Below are 22,753 nucleotides of genomic sequence, written 5' to 3'. Positions count from 1 at the left end.
CCAGAGAGTCCTCTGCTGAACTCCGTAGCAGCCCCCCAGCACCATCCGCCCCGCAAGGCCCAGCTGGTGGAGGAGGCACTGCACAGGCAGCCCCGGGTGCTTTTGAGCCGCTTGCCGCTGCCGCCGGGCATCGTCCCCCACTGGGTAGTGCCCAGATCAGGGAAGGCGGGCAGAAAGCAGGCGAAGCGCCCCGTGCCAGAGGGCACCCCAAGAATGGAAGAGACCTCCTCACGGGACAATGTCCCACCCAAGAAGAGAAAGAAGATGGTGGTGTGCCAGGTGCTCAAACACTCAAAAACCCTGGCCGAGGGAAAGCTGATGGGGGACGGTGCTGCAGCTGGTAGCAGCAGGCAGCACGTGGGCAGCAGCAAGAGGAAGGCATGCCACGGCAACAACGTGCCCACCAGGCGATCCCGAACCCTGGGGGATAAGCGAAGTGCCCCACACCCCCCCGACCACTGTTGATGGCTTGATAGGGAAGGTGGGGAGCACAAATCCCTGTGGCATGCGACCCGCACCCAGCCACTCCAGCCCCAGCCCTCTACCACGTCTCGCTTTCCTTCTTAAGTCATTAAAGGTTTGGTGTTTGTTTCACATTGCTTCTACCTGCGGCCATTCGTGCAGCGGGAGGTGGGGGGGTTAACGCAGCCCCTGCCCCACACGTAGAGCTGCCCCTCCACCTCTTCACCCCAGGATATGAGGAACCCCCCCAAGATTCCAGAGGGAAAACCAGCAATGTGCTTCAGGACAGAGACAGAGGAAGAGAAAAAGAGGAGCAGGGAGCGGGACAGAGGGAGAGCAAGGGGAAACACAAAAGGGACAGGAAGAACGGCAGAGAAAGAGAGGGGCTTGGAAACTAGAGCAGGGGCAGGGAGCAGGATACAAGAACAGCCCGAAGAGAGGCACAGGCAAGCAAAAAAGCGAGACCAGTGAGGCAAAGGCTGTGGGGGCACAGGCACGGGGAGGGACCCGCACGCAGCAGAGGGGTGACACGGCCCCCAGGCCCCAGGACTCAACGCAGTTCCCACTCTTGGTGCCGCCAGGAGAATGTTACAGTTCAGACGCTTCTGTCTCTGCCTCTCTCAGCTCTTACGATGGTCAAGCTTCCCAGACACACAGCCTCACACGCCCGCACACACACTGCACGGCTGTGCCGCACCTTTGGTTCCACATACAGACCCTGCGGTGCGTGGTGGCCAGCTGGCCTGCTGAGGACTGCTCGCAGGGACCCTTCCTCACCCGCAGGGGCCGGCGGCCTCTCGTCTCCGGCTGGGGGCAGCTTCCAGATGGATGCCCTTTCCGTCCTTCTCCAGCCGCTTTACCTTTTCCTGATCCTTCAACTGCAGCCTCAGCTGCAGGCAGCCAACGACATCCCTGGGGGACGTCATCAGTGTTTTCCCATGCGATGAAAACAAAGAGATTTCTGGACGTGCATGAATAGCAAGCGGAGAGCTATTGACCTTCCAAACCAGCAGAACTCGATTTGCATTTTTTCAGTGCTCCCTCTCAGACCGTGCATTTAATCTCCCTCATCTTTCATGAATTTCCACATCTCCTAACTAAACCGACCATGTCTGAAGTCACCATTCCAGCAGCGCTGGGGGTGTGCAAGGAGGCCAGGAGGCCCCCCCAGTGCCTCAGGACAACATGTCTCCTCACAGGCCTTGGTGGCAGAGGTGTCATTGCTGTGCCCAAGGGGACAAAGACTTGGGTTCTCTTGGTGACTTCCAGCCTTGCCAGCGCCCTTTGCCATCTCCACCACAGTGTGTCCTACGCTCTCCCACAGCTGCTTCTTTTTCCCTGCCGGCTGGAGACACCCATGTCGCTTCCCCACCTTGCTCTCACCCTGGCAGTTCCAGACACTCACCGACGTCTGTCCACCCTCACACTTTGTTCCATGACACACAAAGACATGGACTCATCTCAGACTCCTTCTGCATGACTTCTCGTACCACAGCCCTACCCTTGGAGTGATATTTCTGCTTCCTCATGGCCACTCTCCACCTTCCAAGCTGCACTGTGTGGCAGTGTTTCCCTCTCCTGCAGTTCCCAACCTCCAAGGAAAGCTCCACCAGCTGGGAAACAACCTTCAAGCAGCCATCCCAGCCCATCAGCCTTCTGGTGGCCTTTCACCAGACCAGACAGAAGCAGGCTCACCATGATGTCCCAAGGCTGCCAGCCTTTCAGCTTCTTGTATAGACATGACCAAGCTGCGTGCCTGCTGCTGTCCCTTCACGTACTAATGTAGAAGAGACATGAGACCCAAAATATAAGTCCCCTTGCTGGAGTGAGCCTGGGTCCTTCGGCAGAGGGCATCTCCCAGTCAATGTGCCACCCAGGGGCCTTCTGCCGGCCTGTCAGAGACACTGGCAGATGTGAGCTTAAAAGCACAGAGCCCAGCCATGAGCCAAGGGCTGACTTGTCAGCTCTCTCAGAAAGAAGGGACCTCACGGTCCCTTTCCCAGCCACATTCCTGCTGTAGCCTGTCCCCTCCAGAGGCAGAAGTGACCTCACAGCCCCTTCACCGCCATTGCCTTCCTCCTGGATGAGTTCCTGAGACACAATTGACCCCATGACCCCGTACCCACCCATCACCCTCCTTGTGGCCCAGTCCCTGAGCAGATAAAAGGGAGCTTCTCTCATCAAATTTATCTCACAGATTTCCTGCCAACGGTTTGAGGGGAGAAACGTTCCTCAGAGGAGCTGCTGTATTTATACTGGTGCATTTTGTATCTCACCTTCTGCCTGTTTCTTCTTCTTCCTCCGTCTGTTCTGTCTTCAAAGAGCTCTCCAAGGAAAAGATTCCTCGAATCCTAGGACGGCGCAGGTTGGAAGAGACCCCTGAACTGCGTTGTCCTGGGTCTGGCTGGGAGGGAGTTAACTTTCCCCATAGCAGCCCCCAGACTGCTGCGCTTCCTACTCGTGCCTAGAAGGGTGTTGGTCCTGCACCAATGTTTTGGCTATTGCTGAGCAGTGCTGGCGCCACGTGAAGGCTGTCTCTCCCACCCCCTCTGAAGGTAGTACACTCGGGGTGGGCAAGTGGTTGGGCTGGGCCCTGAATTGACCAAAGGGATATTCCGTGCCATATGACATCATGCTCAGCAAGAAAAGCTGAGAGAAAGGAGGGGGAAGGAGATGATATTCGTTATTAACACAATTGTCTTCCAAAGAGATTGCTATATGTTGCCTCCCAGGAGGTAGCTGATATTGTCTCCTGACGGGAAGTAGAGGAAACAATCTCATCTGGTTTTCCTTTCCTTCTGCGTGTGGCCTTTGCTTTTCACTTGCTTCTTTTTTTTTTTTTGTCCTCACACACACAGACTGCCCCCCTCTGTCAAGCTACTTTTATCTTTACCCATGAGTATTTTCACCTTCTTTTCTCCCTTTGTCATGCTGAGGAGGAGCGGGGAGAACCTCCCATGGCTTGGTGTGCACCTGATGGCCAGCCATGTGTAACCCACCACAGTCATCTTGCCCAACTCTCCTGCTACCAAGAATGCTAACTAGGTGAGATTCTGCAAGGGCTCCCCACAACTTGGCATCACCCACAAAGGAGGGGAAAGTGCATTTTCTCCCATCATCCAGAGGGATAATAAAAATGTTCCCTACTTCTTGTCAAGGGCTGGTCTTTGAAGGATGCCACTAGCAATTGGCCGCCAGGAGGACTTTGTAGCACAGATGACATCTCTCCCTCAGCAATCAGCCAGCTTCCCACCCACCACACCGTCCACTTCTTCAGCCCGGCTGGCAACAAGCTGGCTCTAAGGAGACTACAGAAGACCACGTCAAAGGCCTTGCTAAAGTCCGGGTACACAACATCCCCTTCTTTTCCCTCCCACTTGTCTTCTGCGACTCCTTTCTTGTCCTTCAAATGCCTGCAGATGGCTGCAGGAGGGCTTGTCGTATCACCTTCCCTGGTGAGGCTGACCAGTCTGTAATCGTCCCCATCCTCCTTCCTGCCTTTTTGAAAACTGTCTGCCTTCTCCAAGGCCCCAGGAACCTCTCTGACAGCTCTGGCCTTTCCAAGGTGTTGGAGAGAGGTGTCACAAGGACACTGGCCAGCCTTCTCCATCTCTCTGACACCAACAGCCTTCTCACTATGACACGCTGCCAGAGGAGTGCCCAGGACACAATTCTAACCTGTCCAGGCCCTTGGGGCCACTTCAAAAGAGAACCATAAGGGATTTCTTCCAACAAGCCCACAACTCCAACGGCATCTCTCTGCAGCTGACAGCTTTCCTAAGCTGTTTTTGTCAGTTCCTCCCGACCCCCAATCCTTTCTTCTCCTCAGGCTGGAGATGAGAGGATTGAGCAGGGGTGAGGTGCGTGTTGAAAGAGGGCTTTGCTAAACTCTCTCCGGAGGGCTGTTCTGGGCATCCCACTGACGGTGAGGAGGGTGCCGCAGAAAGGAGTGGCTCCAGGGAGATGAGAGGAGCCGGTGGAGAAGGCCTTCTGCCTGCCCCTGCTGGGCAGGAGAGCTGCCCCCAAGTGCCGCTCTGATGCACTCACAGGATACCAGCATGAACAGGAAGGGCAAGAATGGGTCTAAAAAGCAGGTTATGAAAACAAAGTCCATGAGTGTCATGGTTTCACGTCAGGAGAGTTTCAGCATTGGTGCAAACCCACCGAATCATAGAATCATAAACAGGCTTGGGTTTTAAGGGACCTTTAAAGATCATCTTGTCCAACCCCCCTTGCAGTGAGCAGGGACATCTCCAATGAGACAGGTTGCTCAGAGCCCTGTCCAAGCTGACCTTGAATGTCTCCAGAGACTGGGTACATACAACCTCTCCAGGAGACCTGTTTCAGTGTTTCAGCCGCACAAGAAGAAGTGGTCCAGTCTGTGGGGAACACAACATGTATCTGGGACAAGAAGGAAATGATTGCTGTAGATGACAGAATCCCCCTAGCCAAGGTGCAGCCTTCTTCTGGAGACAACCCTTCCAGTTCCCAAGCCTTGCAGAGAGCAGGGGGTGGCATACAGCCCAGTACTCCTCGTAGGATGTGGCCACCAGCAGGAAACACTGCGTACATGCCAAAGGTGCAGGAAAGAGCACTACCATTGCTGTGAGCAGAGATTGTGCTGTCCGCAGTCGGGGGACAGTCAGGGTGCTGGAGCTGGAGCAGGTTTCCAAGTTTTCCAGCAGCATCAACATGACGAGGAGGGTGTTCCCAACCCCAGTCACGGGGTAGGTCATGAGAAAGAGAGGAGGAAGAGACTTTTTCTGAAGGTTGAGGACACCTATTACTTAGGGTACTTGCTTCCCTGTTAGGTGCTTAAAAAAACCTGTGATCGACATTCAGAGAGGTGAAACATGGAGGGGGGTGTGTCTCCGGCTACATTCCTACTCCCTAGACGCTCTCTGTGCTTTGTGAGAGGTGAGAAATGCCATCTTCTAGAGGGCAATGCCGCTCACGCCTGCAGAACCCTTTCTGACTGCACAGGTGAGATGCCCCACAGAGGCGCTTCTGTCACACCGTGTAATAAAAGGGACAGGCCATGAAGAGAGGGGAGGGTGAGGTAGCACACAGGCTGCTCCTGGAGACACAGCCAGCACTGTCAGGGCTCTGGCAGGGCTGTTCAGAGACACGAGTCCTTCCCTGGCACGGGCAGAGGCCCTGCAGCAGACTCCATGGCCTCCTCTTGCCACTCCCGGAGGCTGGCAGCACCTCAGCCCCGCGCTGTGTCTCCCTGCTCGGCACCTCTCTGAGGTGCCCCACGGCGTGAGGAATGGACACAGGGACCTGGGGTCAAGGAAGCCCACCCCAGGGCTGCATTCAGGGGGTTTCCCAGGGGACGTTACTCTCTGAGTGAAGTCACCTCCAGCCACTGTCTGTCCCACAGGCCTTCATGGAGGCCCCAGCAACAGCTGATGGTGTTTGTGCTCACTCAGGTTAATCTCACCACATGCACATCATGCTCATGCCTGTGGTTGTTATTAGCCAGCTGTGTGCCCAGGTCAAGAACAGAGAGGTTGAGGAGGAAGAAGTACATGGGGGTGTGGAGGCAGTGGTCACGGGTGATGGCGGTGATGATGAGGCCGTTGCCCAGGGGGCCGTTGCCATCTTCCTAAGTCACCGTTACGCATCATGGAGCCCTTCTTTCCTGGAAAGTGCTAAATATCTGGCTGCCAATGGGAAGCAGGGGATGAATTCCTTATTTTCCTTTGCTTGCACGCACAGCATTTGCTTTACCTGTCAAACTGTCTTTATCTCAACCCATGCGTTGTCTCACTTTTACCTTTCTGATCCTCTCCCTCATTGTACTGTGGGGGAGTGAGTGGGCGACTGTGTGGTGCTTAGCTGCTGACTGGGGTTAAACCACACCATTTACTCAACTCTGCTCCTGGCTATTTGCTGTGTGAGTGGGCTCACTGTTGTTTGTGTGGTTTTGGTATGACTGTATGTACATGCTTTGCTGGTCAATTCAAAGTGGGCTTGGAAGGAGGAGGAGGAGGACACGGGGCAATGGAGAGACGCAGGGCTGGGAATGTATGGACCACTCATGCAACCTTCCCATCAGATCAGCCACAGAGTGGGGAAAGGATGGGGCCAGTTGTGTTGCTCATGGTCGTGTAAGTGCTGCTCTTGGTGGGGTGGCTGTAAAGGTGCTGGTGCCTTTTGGAGTTGGTTTGTGTCGGGTTGGCTGTGTCCATCTTCTTTCCTTGCAGGTACCTGGATTTAGTGCTTTCCCTTTGGGTGCCTCCACTTTGGGCAATCGCTCACCTTGTGAGGCTCCAGTCACTGACCACCCAAGGTGCACACAGTCCGTGCCTATCTCGCAGGCTCTCCAGGCAGCTCCAGATCCTTCTCCTGGAGTATGTCCTCTGCCCTGTCACACGCTGTGACAGTGCACTATGACAGTATCTCAGTGACCATTCACCATCTCCACCGTCAAGAGACAACAACAGATGAGTCCTAAGTCCAACCCTTATTCTCTAACAGCTTCCACTGTGACAAAGAGCTTTTTACTCGGGCCCTTTGGGGGTGAAATATTGGGGCCTGTTGTTGACATCAGCTTTGGGAGAACAGCCAAAACTTGAGGAACTGCACAGGGAAGATGTCACTGTATTAGAGAGAGGCTACAAAAGAGTCAGCTTTCAAATTGCGCTAGAAAAACATTTATACAGGTTTCAGGTGACAGAGGGAGATGGGCTCATGTCTCAGGAGAATGAGCTAAATACAAACAATTATTTAGGAATGTAATAACCATAAACAACACTACAGGAAATGCTAGCAAATAAAAAAAAAAACCACAAAAAAAAAGAAGAAAAAACAATAAACAGAGTACAGGCCTGCATTGGGATACTGTAGATGTCATTTGTGGACAGTGATGGAAAATTTATCAACATTGACAAACATCCAAGAAATGACTTTCCTAATGGACTCCTTGAGCTCCTGGTTCCTCATGCTGTAGATGAGGGGGTTCACTGCTGGAGGTACCACTGAGTACAGCACTGCCATCACCAGATCCAGCGATGGGGAGGAGATGGAGGGGGGCTTCAGGTGAGAAAATACGCCAGTACTGATAAAGAGGGAGACCACGGCCAGGTGAGGGAGGCACGTGGAAAAGGCTTTGTGCCGTCCCTGCTCAGAGGGGATCCTCAGCACGACCCTGAAGATCTGCACGTAGGACAGGACAATAAAAACAAAACATCCAAAAACTAACAAAGCACTTAATATAAGAAGCCCAAGTTCCCTGAGGTAGGCATCTGAGCAGGAGAGCTTGAGGATCTGGGGGATTTCACAGAAGAACTGGCCCACAGCATTGCCCTGGCAGAGGGGTAGGGAAAATGTATTGGCCGTGTGCAGGAGAGCATAGAGAAGCCCACTGCCCCAGGCAGCTGCTGCCATGTGGACACAAGCTCTGCTGCCCAGGAGGGTCCCGTAGTGCAGGGGTTTGCAGATGGCAACGTAGCGGTCATAGGACATGACAGTGAGAAGATAAACCTCTGTTGCAGCACAGAAAAATAAGAAAAAGACCTGTGCAGCACATTCTGCATAGGAGATGGCCCTGGTGTCCCAGAAGGAATTGGCCATGGCTTTGGGGACAGTGTTGGAGATGGAGCCCAGGTCAAGGAGGGCGAGGTTGAGGAGGAAGAAGTACATGGGCGTGTGGAGGTGGTGGTCACAGGCTATAGCGCTGATGATGAGGCCGTTGGCCAGGAGGGCAGCCACGTAGATGCCCAGGAAGAGCCCGAAGTGCAAGAGCTGCAGCTCCCGTGTGTCTGCCAATGGCAGGAGGAGGAACTGGGTGATGGAGCTGCTGTTGGACATTTGTTCACTCTGGGCATGGGGGACTGTTGAAAGAGGGAAAGAGCTTGGCAAGTTAAGGCAGACTTCTTTGACCCCACCTCATTCTGTTTCCGAAAAGATCTCCCCAAAGGGACTTCTCTTCCTTTGGTATAATTTAATTCGGCTCCTTTTTGTGAGATCAGCTTTGTGCTACTGAGGGCACTTTCCTTGCAGGGGCAGAAATCCTTCTCTTTCCCATTGCCTTTCGCCTGAACACTGCTGAGCCCCGAGGGACAAAAGTGCTCTCTGTGCCCTAGTGCAGAGTCAGGAGAGCTGCTCTGCACACCAGTGACCTGCTGGGCACCACCCAGGTCTCCTGTGCTTACACCTCTCTCCATTGGACAATGGTCCCCCTGACAATGTCCTTGAAGAAGAAAATGGACTATTGTTACTGTTTGGGGAAGGGTCCAGTTTCAAAGTCGGTTTCTCCCATCTGCTTTCTCTTTCCCTGTGCAGCGGAGCAGAGAGGGATGCAGCCGGGTGGAGTGGCTCTCTGCTGCCTGGAGCTGCCCCTGCCAGGAGCTGCTTCTCTGTGCCCAGGTCTCCTCCCTGTCCCTGCTCCCAGAGCCCATCCCACGCGCTGGGGGCTCAGCTCTGCCCTGCAGACCCCTCCTGGCAGCTGGGCACTGCCCAGGGGCACCTCCCTCTTTGTGGCTCCTAAGGAGGAGAGGAGAGAAAGCCCGATGCTGGAAGCAAAGGTGCTGCTGGTGCTGTGTGTAGGGAGAGGGGTGGGCGAAGGCACTTTGTGCGGTTTCTGGCAGATCTGCTGATCCTTTAGTGTAAGAGTTTAGTGATTTATTAAAACTAGACAGCTGCTTTCCCTTTTCCCTTCAGAGAATGCTGTAGCACAGACAATGGAAAGGTCTTCATCTTTAAGGTAGACCTGCCCTGGGCTTCCTCTATAAATGCTGCCTCTGCCAGTGTTTTGGGGGTGATCTGGAGCGGTCGGCAGCCCTGACCCATGCAGCACCCTCTTGAATGCAGTAGGACCCTTCCCTGACAGCAGTTGCTCCTTCCACCCGCAGCTTTTCCCTTCAGAATCTTCATGGAGAGGTCCCTGCGCTGGACGAGAGCTGACCCTGGCAGGAGATATGTCCCTGCCCCAGCACGCAGCCCCTGGGTGCAGGGACCCAGCTCGGAAGGACAGCCCTGGGCACCCCTGGCTGCACAGCCGGCTTTACACCCTGCAGACGTCCCTGGAAGAAAGGCAGCCGTCATGCCCTCTCCCTCTGACAGTGCAGCAGAGAATCCCTGCTCAGGAGCACGTCCTCCTCCTCTATGCTATGGAAACCGTGAGAGTTACTCTGATAGATCCTAAGAGGGAGGAACCAGCTCTAGGAGGTCCCTCCAGGAACTGCATCTTTACTTCCCTGCAGCTTGAGACTTACCGTGTCAAGGGCTGGGAAGAATCCACCGCCAGCGAACTCTCAGCACCCTCCCGCTGCTGACTGCCTTTAACCTCGCTCTGCCTCACTCCCCTTTGGTGCCCGCAGGCAGCGCCCGCAGCCCTGCTCCTGGGCAGAGCTGTCTCTCTGCAGCGCTGCCCACTTGCCACGAGCTCCCTCCATGCCAGGAGCCCAGCCCAGCTCAGGCACAGAGGACCAGCCCAAGGCAGCCCTTTCTCTGCCCCCTCGGGGCTCCCTCCAGGTGTCCCTGGGGCTCCAGGGAACCTGCTGGGAAACAGGATGAAGCAATCACTAAGCTGGGGAGAGGCTCTTCCTTCCTGCACTGTCATTTCATGTATCAGGAAAACAGTGAGTCTCAAGAATCATATTTTCTCATCCCATCGTTTGTCAGGACACCCAGACAGGGATAGGGAGTAATTGCCTTTGTCCCTCCTGCTGAGGGAAGGAATTCAGCTGAGTCAATCAAGGCATCTCAAGGCATCTCATCCCGGCTCTGTAGCCCTGGGGCCAGAAGGGGACTCAGCTCCCTCCCATGCCTGCTACAAACCCACAGGAGGTGGGATTCTTCTTGCCTCAGTTCAGGTGTGCACAAGATGAGCACCTGCAAGTGAGCTGTTTGTGTCCACTCCCTTGCTCATTAATGGAGAGTGAGGGAGTTGTTCAGGTGGGAACACCTGGTGACATTTGAGGTGACACCAGAGTTTGCCCAGGATGTGTGCAGGTGACTGCAAGCTCTAATGCAGCAATGCTGAGACACAAGGCAGCATCTGGGGGCAACATCATGGAGCCTGGTGAGGAATTTCTTTGGTAGATGGAAATGAAAGTAGATGTTACATTTTGGACAGATAAAACCTTCAATATTCCTTACATCCACAGCACCTACAGAGGTGGTCATCTGACCAAATGCAGCTAAGTCCCTCTCTTTCTCTTCTCCACCAGCTGTATTTCCTAGATCTCTGCTGACTGTAGTGGCAGGTGTCTCATGGACATTCCCCCGTTGCTCAACCTAATTCAGGACAGCTCCTCAGTGGCCATATACGGCTTGTTGTGCCACCTGAGATGCCAGCGCCCCCCAGAACAACTGCAGGTTGCTGGCAGGGACAGCAGAGCACCTACGGGAAAGCCGTTCCTGATCAGAGCAGGTGCATGACAGAGACCCCAGAGAGCATTGCAGACAGATTTGGTTCCTTTGGGCAAGCCTATGTGGCAGCCCAGGCAGGTTTGGTTTCTGTCCATCAGCAACCGAAACCCACCACTGCAGTGAGGCCCAGTCTGACCCATCTCCACCCAGTTGATGCAGAGCAGGTCATGAACAAGAAGCCCATCACACTGAGGGCTCAACTCATTTGGCTGCTCCCGGACTCTGCTGGGTCTTCTTCCAACAATCCTTTGCTGAGCCCCTCGGTGATATAACCAAGGAAGAGGCGACTGATTGTCACAGTGCTCCTCGATCACAGCATCTCCACACCCAAGGACGGTTTAGAAGTGGCTCTTGTCAGGGTAGGCTAAAGGTTGGACTCGATGATCTTGAAGGTCCCTTCCAACCTCAACAATTCTATGATTCTATGATTTTCAGCAGCACCTTGTCCTCCTGGAGATCAACTTCCCCTCCAGCACAGCCCTTTGGGAGCAGCAAAGCCTTTTCCTGGCAGGGCTACAGAGCCCAGACCTGCTTTTCTGGCCTCTGGGTGAACAGGATTTTCACTTTTGGTGCTTTCACATTGCTGCCCTTCGTCCACTCCAGCATGTCTCTGGTCTCAAGCAAAGCATTGCACATACTGGGGCTTGGGGACTTGGTACTTAGTGACAAGGCTGAGCGTGGCCCCAGTGCTCCAGCCGAAGTGATGCAGTGCACCAAAAGTGCACCAACACCCTCAGCCTGGGGCACAGAGCGGAGGAGCTGGAGTCCCATGTACTACCACAGAGTTTTGATACTGGTGGAAGAAATGGCGAGGAGTGCTGGGAAAGCTCCGGCTGCTAGTTGTAAGAGACGGACTGTAAATTCCCTGACAAGGGGCAGAAGGCCCTCCAAGCCTTCAATGGAAGGCCTCCAACACTCGCAAGGAAATAAATAATGCAGGCCTGGCCTTCAAAGAACTGATAAGGCTCACAGTTCTGGCACCGGAAAGTGTGGGAGAACCGTCTTGCGAAGACAAGGTAGCTCTGCCACTCGTGTGGTGAGCTTGCTAGTTCTCAGTTCTCAAGGCCATTGTGTCTGAGACGTGACCTTTGCTTCATTATCCATGAAATACATATGAAAGCGCACACCCCTGCATATGCTAATGAAGATTATAGAGATCATGCTAAACATGTATGACTATAGTTCTCTCCCCACCCAAATGATGCTACACATCAGCCGGGAGGGGGAGACGTCTGAGATGGAACTGCCCCATAACGAGTGGGGTGGGCCGTGCTAATTCGGCAAACATAAAAGGGGAGGGAGACGAGTATGATGGGGGTGGATTTACAGAAGGTTGCTCCTACAAGACCTCCCCTGAGTTTTGGCTGTCTCAATGCTGAAACTGGGATTGGTGAACTCTTCATCTTTTCCTGCTGTCTTTTCTTATGGAGCTCCTCTATGGGATGTGCAAGAGGTTGGGTGAGTCCTTTGTGGGTGAGGATCAGAGGAGAGGCCTCTTAGTGTGCCACCCTGGTGGGAGACAAGGCACCTGCAATCAGGATAAGGAAGCGGAGAAAGGCTTATTCAAGAAACCCAAAGAATTGCCAGGTCTTATTGGGGATTTTAATGACCGTGGCACGCACTTGAAGAGGAGCACAGCAAGACGCACACTGTCCAGCAGGTGTCTAACCCTAACCCCACCCTGCCCGAACCGTAACCTAACCCTGCTCTGAACATAACCCTGACCTTATCTTAATCCTAACCCTAATCACTGCCTGACCCTAGCTCTACCCCAACCCCAGGTCATAACCCTCAACTCTAACTGTAACCCGCACCCCAACCTTACCCTTACCCTAACCCTAACCAAACCCCAACCTATTTGAAATCTAACCCTAAACCACATGAACTCTAGCTCTAATTTCAGCCTGAACATGAACCTTAACTAACCCTGACCTAACACTTATCTTAACCCAACAGCACGTGTGTAATGAAATCTGTATCATCCTATCAGGCAATGATTACCATAGTAAGTTTGTCACAAAAGAAACAAACTTGAGCATAGTGGGAGCACAACTGGGATGGACAGACAAGCTGGTATCACCTTGTCAGTGCTGTCTCAAGGCCTGAGCAGTCGCCTTTCGCTTCCTCATGATCTGGAGGCACCACTGTGTGTCACCCAAGTCAGACCCTTGGGTCAGATGAACTGTTTTTCAGTTCTCATATACTGTGTTCCTTGTTTCTCCATTGACCCTGACAAGAGCTGAGTTACCTAGATATCCAGGCTGCAGATGGCATATTCCTCATGCAATGACCACTTGACCCCACCTCAAACTGAGATTCTTAAACATCTCTCAGCTGAGTCCCTTCTCCATAAGAAGCCACCTGCTGTTGTGGTGCTGCTTGATTGTAGCTGACACCCTTCAGGTGTGCCCAGCAAGAAGCCCTTCTGCTCTGGGAAGGGGGGCAATGTGAAGGGAAGGCTGAGCTCCCCAGGCAGCAAGAGCACTGCTCTGCTTCTGTGAGGGCTTGCAGGGTTGGGATCAGAGCGAATGGGCCCTCGGCTGCATTTGTAAGCTGTCAGAAATCCAAGCGACAGAGCAGCAGGTTTGGGAACGCTGAATGATTCGGGACTTATTCAAAAGTTATAGATGCCTGACCTGTGCGGGAAAACTGGGTGTCATGGGGATATCACACGCTTTTAATCACTTTCTTCTCCGTATGATTGAAACCTGCATAAAGCAGTTTTCTTGCTTGCACAAAAATGTCTTTTAGCACCCTGAAAACTGGTAATTTAAGCATAACCTGCTGCTTCTCTGTCTTGTTTAAATGTGCCATGGATGCATCAGTGTCACTGGATTCTTTGGCAGAGAGAAGCCTGTGTTACTTCTGATGGGATTCACCCTTCACTAGGCAAAAACTGATGATTCAGATCTAAGATAGTCTCCCAGATCTTTGTGTGTGGATGCAGCGTCAGGGGATGAGCTCTCCCATGTGAGGAGAGCTGGGATTAATCTCTCTCACTAAGGTCTAAGCATCAAGTCATACCTTGCCTTGCTTTGGTTTGTTTGCCTCTCCTTGCCTAGCCTTGCCTTGCTTTGTCTTCCCCTTTTTCATCCTTCCCCCCTTTTAACCCTATTCCTTCTTAATGTTCTTACATTAAATGCACCTCTGATGAGATCTGGACAAGGAACGTAAGTAAGGCTGTCCTTAAAGGCACTAGTATTTGTCTCTTTTCTTCCTTTTCTCTCATCTTTCAATAGGTACTCTATTTAATAAAATCACCTCTAAAAGAGAAAGTCAAGTTTCTTTTACCCATATGACAATAAAACCCCCAGTTATTCAGGCTCAAGGACTCTGTTCTCTCTCTTTACAAACCTCCCCTCCGCAAGCGACCCACGTTAGATTTCCAAACATTCATGCCTATCTTGGTCGAGCTCTCCTAATCCTGCAATGGCGTGTATGCTGATGTTTGTAGTCTTTCTCTAGGCTTGAAGTGTCTGTGATGGTGGACAGGCCACCAGCATCCTCTGAGAGCCTGTTGTTTGAATTGCTCTGTGCAGGAAAAATGCCCCAGAGAAAAGGTCTGGAGAATCACACCGGTGGATCTGGATTCATTCTTCTGGGATTTTCTGACCACTCCAGCCTGCAGGGCTTGTGCTTCACAGCATTCCTGGTCATCTACCTCATGGTCCTCACAGAGAACAGCCTGATTGCACTCATCACAGTGGTGGACTCAAGCCTCCACAGCCCCATGTATTTCTTCCTGAGGAACTTGTCCTTCCTGGAGATCTGCTACACATCAGTCACTCTGCCAAAAATGCTGGTGGTTTTCCTGCTGGAGGATGGCAGGACCTCCTTCCTTGGCTGTGCTGCCCAGCTGTATTTCCTGGTGTTGCTGGGCAGCATCAAGTGCCTTCTTCTGGCTGTCATGGCCTATGACCGCTACATAGCCATCTGTGACCCCCTGCACTACCCCCTCATCATGAGGAGGGGTCTCTGCATCAGACCAGTGGTGGGGTCATGGGTGGCTGTCGTACCAGTGCAAGTAGGACAGACCTACCAGGTGTTCACTTTGCCCCCTGTGCATCCCATGACCTTCATCGCTTTTTTTGTGATGTCCCCCCTCTGCTGGAGCTGGCCTGTGTAGACTCATTCTGGAACCAAGTGACACTGTACACCATCATCCTGGTATTTGCAATCTTTCCCTTCTCCTTAATAGTTATTTCTTACATTAAAATTATCAGGGCAATTCTGAAAATACCTTCAGTTCTGGGCAGACACAAAGCCTTTTCCACCTGTTCCTCACACCTCGCGGTGGTGACACTCTTCTATGGCTCGGCCACAGTCATCTACTTAAAGCAACGGTCAAGGGATTCCGTAGACACCGACAAATACCTTGCCCTGTTTTACACAATTTTTACCCCAGTGTTTAACCCTGTCATCTATAGCCTGAGGAATAAGGAAGTGAGAATTGCCTTGAAGAGACTCCTACGGACAAAGTGGTACTACAGAGTACGTAAAATCCTCTCAAATAGTCCCAAAGAAGTCCCACTGGGGTACATGGTTGCCTGAAGAAAGGCATCTCATACCTGCTGAAACAAAACCATGTGTCCGGCCTGGCTTTCATCCTCCTCAAGAAGGGGAAAGGTGTCCTGAGGCATTCCTCCTATGTCGCGTCCCACCTTGATATCTTTGTACTCTATTTGCCGAGGAGATCAGCTCCAGTGCAGGTAAGTCTGTGCTGGGGAAGGAAATCACGGCAAAGAAACAGCCAGGGGCTCGTTTTTGAGGCTTTTAAAGCCAGGAAAAGGGGCCAGCCCGAGCTGGTACCCGGCCCTTCTGGGGGGTGGGGACAGCTGAGGAGGCGAGGGCAGAGCCACCACCCCCGGCAGCAGGTGTTAACGAGCAGAGGGTGGGACCACTCTCCCCCCTCAAAAAAGATACCTTTTGGGAGCTCAGCGACTGAGCAAACGAGCTGCAAGTGGGTGTTCCCTGGGTGTGACCCGAGGTATCACCCAGGTGCACCACAACGAGTGTACTTCCTGGGCTGGAGAAGGGGGCGGCCAAGCAGGGTGTGACACACCAGTCCAATCACAGCGGTCTGCACAACACTTCGTGCAGGATAGAGCTGAAAGACTGCTAACCCGGCTAGGTAGTGATGGTAACTACTCGCAAGATGACTGTGGCGTCCATGAGCTCCACAACCACCAGGTCTGATGCCGCCTCTTAGACGGAGCTCTTGTGGGAACACGCTACCACACAGACATCGGGCTGTAGGGTATGCCCTGCTCTTACGCCAGTGTCGGATGGCAATGATGGGCATACCTGTAGGAGATGTGCTCAGGTAGAGGATCTTCTCCAATTAGTCATGGAGCTCAGGGAGGAGGTAAGTAGGTTGAGGAGCATCAGGGAATGCGAGAGAGAGATAGATTCCTGGAGTAGAATCCTGCATCCCATGACAGAAACCCAGCAGGCAGATAGAACCCCTGCAACAGAGAGCTCCATATCCTCTCTCACCTCAACTGAAGGCGGTAACCTGGAGGACAGGGGGCAATGGCAGGAAGTTCCTGCGCGGCGCAACAGGCGCTGCACTCGAGACTGCCCGATGACTACCCCATCTTCCCAGGTGCCATTACTTAACAGGTACAGTGCTCTACAGAGGAACCTGGATGATGACGAGCACAATATTTCTCCTATTTCTCCTACCCTGGAGCCGTCAGCAAGGTCTAGTCAGACCTCCCCCTGCATCAAAACCTCTGCGGTAAAGAAGAAAAGATGGGTCCTTGTCATAGGTGACTCATTACTGAAGGGAACAGAAGGCCCAATATGCAGGCCGGACCCGGTACATAGGGAGGTCTGCTGCCTCCCTGGGGCCCGGGTCAAGGACGTGAAGAGGATGCTTCCTTCCCTGGTACGGCCCTCAGACTACTATCCACTTTTGCTCTTTCAGGTAGGCAGCGACGAGGTAACAAGAAGAAGTCCAAGGGCAATGAAGAAAGATTTCAAGGCCCTGGGACGCCTGGTCAAGGGATCAGGAGCACAAGTTGTGTTCTCGTCTATTCCCCCAGTTGCGGGGAATGATGAGGGGCTAAATAGAAGGAGCCAGCAGATCGATGCCTGTCTTCGAGCTTGGTGCTGCTGGCAGGACTTTGGGTTCTTTGATCATGGCCTGATCTACAAAACGCCTGGCCTGCTGGTAACAGGCAGGAATACCTTGACCTCTAGGGGAAAAAGGGTTCTAGGACAAGAGTTATCGGGGCTCATTGAGAGGGCTTTAAACTAGATTTCAAGGGGGATGGGGATGGTACTGGGCTTGCTGGTGAGGTGCCAGGGTGTAGTTGCTCAGCGCTCGTGGGCCAGTGTGCCAGTATTTCTGAAAGCCAGAAGGCACACCACATCCCAAGGGTCAAAACCACACACACAACTCCCTCTCTGAAATGCTTATACACCAATGCACGCAGCATGGGGAATAAGCAGGAAGAGCTGGAGGTCTGTGTGCGGTTGCGGGGCCATGATCTCATTGCAATTACTGAGACGTGGTGGGACAACACGCATGACTGGAATGCTGTCATGGATGGCTATGTCCTTTTCAGGAAAGACAGACCAGCGAGGCGAGGTGGTGGAATTGCACTCTATGTGAGAGAGCATTTGGAATGCATCGAGCTCTCACTAGGGGCGGATGAAGAGCGGGTCGAGAGCTTATGGGTGAGGATTAAGGGACAGGCAAATATGAGGGACACTGTTGTGGGTGTTTATTACAGGCCACCTGATCAGGATGGGGAGACTGATGAGGCTTTCTACAGACAACTGAAGGTAGCCTCGCAAGCGCAGGCCCTGGTTCTCATGGGGGACTTCAATCACCCCGATATCTGCTGGGAAGACCACACAGCCAGGCATGCACAGTCCAGGAGGCTCCTCCAGTGCATTGATGACAACTTTTTGACACAGGTGGTACAGGAGCCAACAAGGAGAGGAGCACTTCTAGACCTGGTACTGACAAACACAGAGGGACTGGTGGAGGACATTAAGGTTGGGGGCACCCTAGGTTGTAGTGATCATGAAATGATTGAGTTCAGGATCATGGGTACTATCCACAAAACAACAAGAAGAAGTAAAATTACAACCTTGGATTTCAGGAGGGCTAACTTTGACCTCTTCAAGAAACTGCTTGGAGAGATCCCGTGGGCTAGGGCTCTGGAAGGCAAAGGGGCTCAAGAAAGCTGGTTGATATTCAAAGACCACTTCCTCCAAGCTCAGGATCGGTGCATCTCTAAGAGAAAGAAATCGGCCATGGGATGCAGGAGACCTGCATGGTTGAGCAGGGAGCTTCAGAAAAAGCTCAAGTGGAAGAAGGAAGTTTATAATAAGTGGAAGAAGGGACTGACCCCTTGGGAGGATTACAAGAATGCCACCAGAGCGTGCAGGGATGAAACAAGGAAAGCCAAGGCCGCCTTGGAATTAGACCTGGCTAGGGACATCAAGCACAACAAAAAGAGCTTCTACAAGTATATTGGAAGCAAAAGGAAGACCAGAGAAGTTGTAGGCCCACTGCTGAATGAGGCAGGAGTCATGGTGACGGAGGATGTGGAGAAGGCAGAGTTACTGAATGCCTTCTTTGCTTCGGTCTTTTCTGCTCGGCCCAGCCCTCAGGAGTCCCAGGCATTGAATAAAGTAACAGGGAAAGAAGAAGACTTCCCTTGGGTTGAGGAGGAGCGAGTGAGGGACCAATTATACCATCTAGATATTCACAAGTCCATGGGCCCTGATGGGATGCACCCGAGAGTGCTGAGGGAGCTGGCGGAAGTCATTGCTGGGCCGCTCTCCATCATCTTTGAAAAGTCCTGGAGAACAGGCGAGGTGCCTGGGGACTGGAGGAAAGCCAATGTCACTCCAGTCTTCAAGAAAGGCAAAAAGGAAGAGCCGGGGAACTACAGGCCGGTCAGCCTCACCTCCATCCCTGGAAAGATGATGGAACAGCTCGTTCTGGGTGTCATCTCAAGGCACGTGGAGGAAAGGAAAGCTATCAGAAGTACTCAGCATGGATTCACCACGGGGAAATCATGTCTGACTAATCTGATAGCCTTCTACGATGGCATGACTAGATGGATAGATGAGGGGAGGGCGGTAGATGTGGTCTACCTTGACTTAAGCAAGGCGTTTGACACGGTCTCCCACAGCATCCTCATAGGGAAGCTTAGGAAGTGTGGGTTAGATGAATGGACAGTGGGGTGGATAGAAAACTGGTTGAAAGATAGAGCTCAGAGGGTTGTGATTAGGGGCACGGAGTCTAGTTGGAGACCACTGACGAGTGGTGTTCCCCAGGGGTCAGTACTGTGTCCAGTCCTGTTCAATCAATGACCTGGATGAGGGGATAGAGTGCACCCTCAGCAAGTTTGCTGATGACACCAAGCTGGGTGGGGTGGCTGACACACCGGAAGGCTGTGCTGCCATCCAGAGAGACCTGGACAGGTTGGAGATCTGGGCAGAGAGAAACCTTATGAAGTTCAACAAGGGCAAGTGTAGGGTGCTGCACCTGGGGAGGAACAACCCCATGCACCAGTAAAGGTTGGGTGCTGACCTGCTGGAGAGCAGTTCAGCTGAAAGAGACCTGGGAGTCCTGGTGGACAACAGGATGACCATGAGTCAGCAATGTGCCCTTGTGGCCAAGAAGGCCAATGGCATCCTGGGGTGCATCAAGAAGAGTGTGGCCAGCAGGTCAAGGGAGGTCATCCTCCCCCTCTACTCTGCCTTGGTGAGGCCGCACCTGGAGTACTGTGTCCAGTTCTGGGCTCCCCGGTTCAAGAGGGACAGGGAACTGCTGTAAAGGGTGCAGCAGAGAGCTACAAAGATGATTAGGGGACTGGAACACCTCTCTTATGAGGAAAGGCTGAGGGATTTGGGTCTCTTCAGTCTGGAAAAAAGACGTCTGAGGGGTGACCTTATCAACACTTATAAATACTTAAAGGGTGGGTGTCAGGAGGATGGGGCGAGGCTCTTTTCAGTGGTGCCCGGGGACAGGACAAGAGGCAATGGGCACAAACTTGAACATAGGAAGTTCCACCTAAACATGAGGAGGAACTTCTTTACCCTGAGGGTGGCAGAGCACTGGAACAGGCTGCCCAGAGAGGTGGTGGAGTCTCCAACTCTGGAGACATTCAAAACCCACCTGGACGTGTTCCTGTGCCACCTGCTCTAGGTGACCCTGCTCTGGCAGGGGGGTTGGACTAGCTGATCTCCAGAGGTCCCTTCCAACCCTATGATTCTATGATTCTATGAAAGCATCTTCAGCGCCTCTGAGTAGTTTAATTCAAACAGCTACTTCAAGCTGTGTCTGACCAAATAATGTTAAAGGGAAATAGTCAAAGCATGGTCAGTAGCCATTGATGCCCAGAAAGTGAGACAAGTGGTGAAGAGACGACCAGCCTCACGTTTGAGAAATCGCTTGCAAGACCCCATGGGCTATCTTCTACAGCATCCCTGCATGGAATCACCTTAAAAGTGTTCAAAGATATGAAGGGCTTCAAAGCATCTCCCCCTGCTATGATGTCTTGCTCTGAGTTGTGTAATTCTTGACTAACCTGACATAAAAATAAAAGATAAAAAGGTCACCAGGAGGACAGTCCAGCACCGGAACGGGGTCCCAGAGAATGGTGGAGTTTCTGTTTGTTGTGGTTTAACACCAGCCGGCAACTAAGCACTACACAGTCACTCACTCACTTCCCGCCAGTGGGATGGGAGAGAGAATCAGAAGGGTAAAAGTGAGCAAACTCCGGGGCTGAGATCAAGCAATTTAATTGGTAAAGCAAAAGCCGCACACTTAAGCGAAGCAAAACAAGGAATTAATTCAGTACTTCCCATCGGCAGGCAGGTGTTCGGCCACCTCCAGGAAGGCAGGGCTCCATACCATGTAATGGTTACTTGGGAAGACAAAACACCGTAACTCCAAACATCCCTCCCTTCCTTCTTCTTCCCCCAGATTTATATGGTTGAGCATGATGCTACGTGGTACGGGATATCCCTTTGATCGGGGTCCACTGTCCCAGCTGTGTCCCCTCCCAACTTCTCGTGCACTCCCAGCCTACTTGCTGGTGGGGTGGTGTGAGGAGCAGAAAAAGCTATGGTGCTGTGTAAGCCCTGCTCAGCAATAATGGAAACATCCCTGTCTTATCAACGCTGTTTCCAGCACAAATCCAAAACACAGCCCCATACCAGCTACTGTGAAGAAAATCAACTCTACCCCAGCAAAAATAAGCATTTATGTGCTGAATCTGCTTTGCCACTCTGAAACTGTCTCTGAAAAACTAGCCCAGTGGGGGTTTTTAGGCCAAATGCATATGCAGCACTGAAGTGTGTTTCCGTATTGTCCTGGTTTAGGCCGAGTTGGCCAATGACGGACGACAGATGCTCTCCCCCAGCTCTCACTCTGAGGAGAGGAAGGAAAGAAAGAGATTTATGAGTTTAGAAGGAACTAATCTACTTTAATGAAATACTCGTAATAAAATAAAAAGGAAATAATGAAATAGATACAATATATAGAAAACTGTATCAAGCTCCCAGGATGATGTCACTGTCAGGCACTGGGGAGGGCCCAGACTGGACTCAATGACGGACAGGAACTGGATTCCAGGTCTGGAGCCAAGAACGCACAGATCGGGGTCAAAGGCAGATTAACACCGAGCATTCCGCCACCTGAGGAACCTGAACGTACACAAGTCCACATGGTGGACAGACAATTCCCTGTCCTCTCTCCGCCTAGCTGAACAAGGTAACTTAGAGGAGAGGGGGCTGTAGGAACATGTTTCTGCCCGGCAAAGCAGGCGTGTCTCCCCACTAACTCCCCCACCTTCCCAGGTACCCTTAAAGATAAGTATGAGGCTCTGCAAGGGGAACTCAATCATGACGAGGAGGATAATTCAGTGTCCACAGAGGTGTCACCAAAGTTAAATCAGGCTACACCTCCCATCAAAACATCTTCAGTTAAGGAAAAAAGACCGGTCATTGTTGTAGGTGACTCCCTACAAGGAAGGGAACGGAAGGCCCAATATGCAGAACTGACCCACTTCTCAGGGAAGTCTGCTGCCTCCCTGGGGCCCAGGTTAAAGATATAAAAAGAAAACTTCCCTCCCTGGTAAGACCCTCAGATTATTACCTACTACTAATTTTTCAGACACGCAGAGATGATCTGTTAACAAGAAACACAAGTGCGATCAAGAGAGACTTCTGGGCCTTGGGATGACTGGTTAAAGGGTCAGGACTGCAAGTCATGTTCTCCTCGGTCCTCCCAGTCACAGGGAAGGATGAGGAAAGCAACAGGAAGAGCTGGAAGATCAATACTTGGCTCTGAGCCTGGTGCCACTGGCAGGACTTTGTTTTTTTTGATCACGGGATGGTTTACACGACACCAGGCCTGCTCGAGACAGATGGGGTACGCCTGTCTCAAAAGGGGAAAAGGATCCTTGCACAGGAGTTGGCAGGGCTCATCAAATGGGCTTTAAACTAGATTTGAAGGGGAAAGGGGATGAATCCAGCACCAGAGAGGCAAGGGTCTTTGATGGCTTAGAAACTATGGCTGCGCCTGGGAATGGTCAGGTAGAAGTCAAGCCTTCTTCCAGCAAAAAGGTGGCAGGACCAGTAGCCCAGCTGAAGTGCTTCTTGTCCTGGGTTGAGCAACACAGGACTAAGTTATCTTCTAATGTCTGGGAAAACGTCACTCTTAGAAGATTCTAGTGTCTGAATTCGTGAAAATATTTGCTTTATAGTCAGCTAGGCTACGTGGGATTCAAGGCCTCGGTGTTTTCAAGCCTTGGCAGGTGCAGGTACGAGGAGGAGCGAGGCCTGGGCATTTGACCCAGGCTGGCCAACAGGATTATTTCATACCATGAACGTCACATTCGATACAAATGAGAAAGTTTGCTGCGTCGTTTCTCTCTCC

The 22,753-nt window shown here is 52.3% G+C and overlaps 1 protein-coding gene and 1 pseudogene across 1 annotated transcript; one reads left to right on the top strand and one right to left on the bottom strand.

The window, feature by feature from the left end:
• Positions 1-7,317: 7,317 nt before the first annotated feature.
• Positions 7,318-8,277, bottom strand: LOC134509574 (olfactory receptor 14A16-like). The gene has a single exon (XM_063322131.1). It carries the CDS (start codon positions 8,275-8,277, stop codon positions 7,318-7,320), a length of 960 nt encoding a protein of 319 aa, XP_063178201.1.
• A 6,109-nt stretch (positions 8,278-14,386) lies between these two features.
• On the top strand, positions 14,387-15,393 carry LOC134509573 (olfactory receptor 10AG1-like; annotated as a pseudogene).
• Positions 15,394-22,753: the final 7,360 nt, after the last annotated feature.

The sequence above is a fragment of the Chroicocephalus ridibundus genome, unplaced genomic scaffold (genome assembly GCF_963924245.1).
Source record: "Chroicocephalus ridibundus unplaced genomic scaffold, bChrRid1.1 SCAFFOLD_92, whole genome shotgun sequence".
NCBI classification, from domain to species: domain Eukaryota; kingdom Metazoa; phylum Chordata; class Aves; order Charadriiformes; family Laridae; genus Chroicocephalus; species Chroicocephalus ridibundus.
This window is presented reverse-complemented; position numbering and strand designations above follow the sequence as displayed.

Coding starts and splice junctions, on each gene's coding strand:
- LOC134509574 (XM_063322131.1), bottom strand. CDS start 8,277: ATGTCCAACAGCAGCTCCATCACCCAGTTCCTCCTCCTGCCATTGGCA.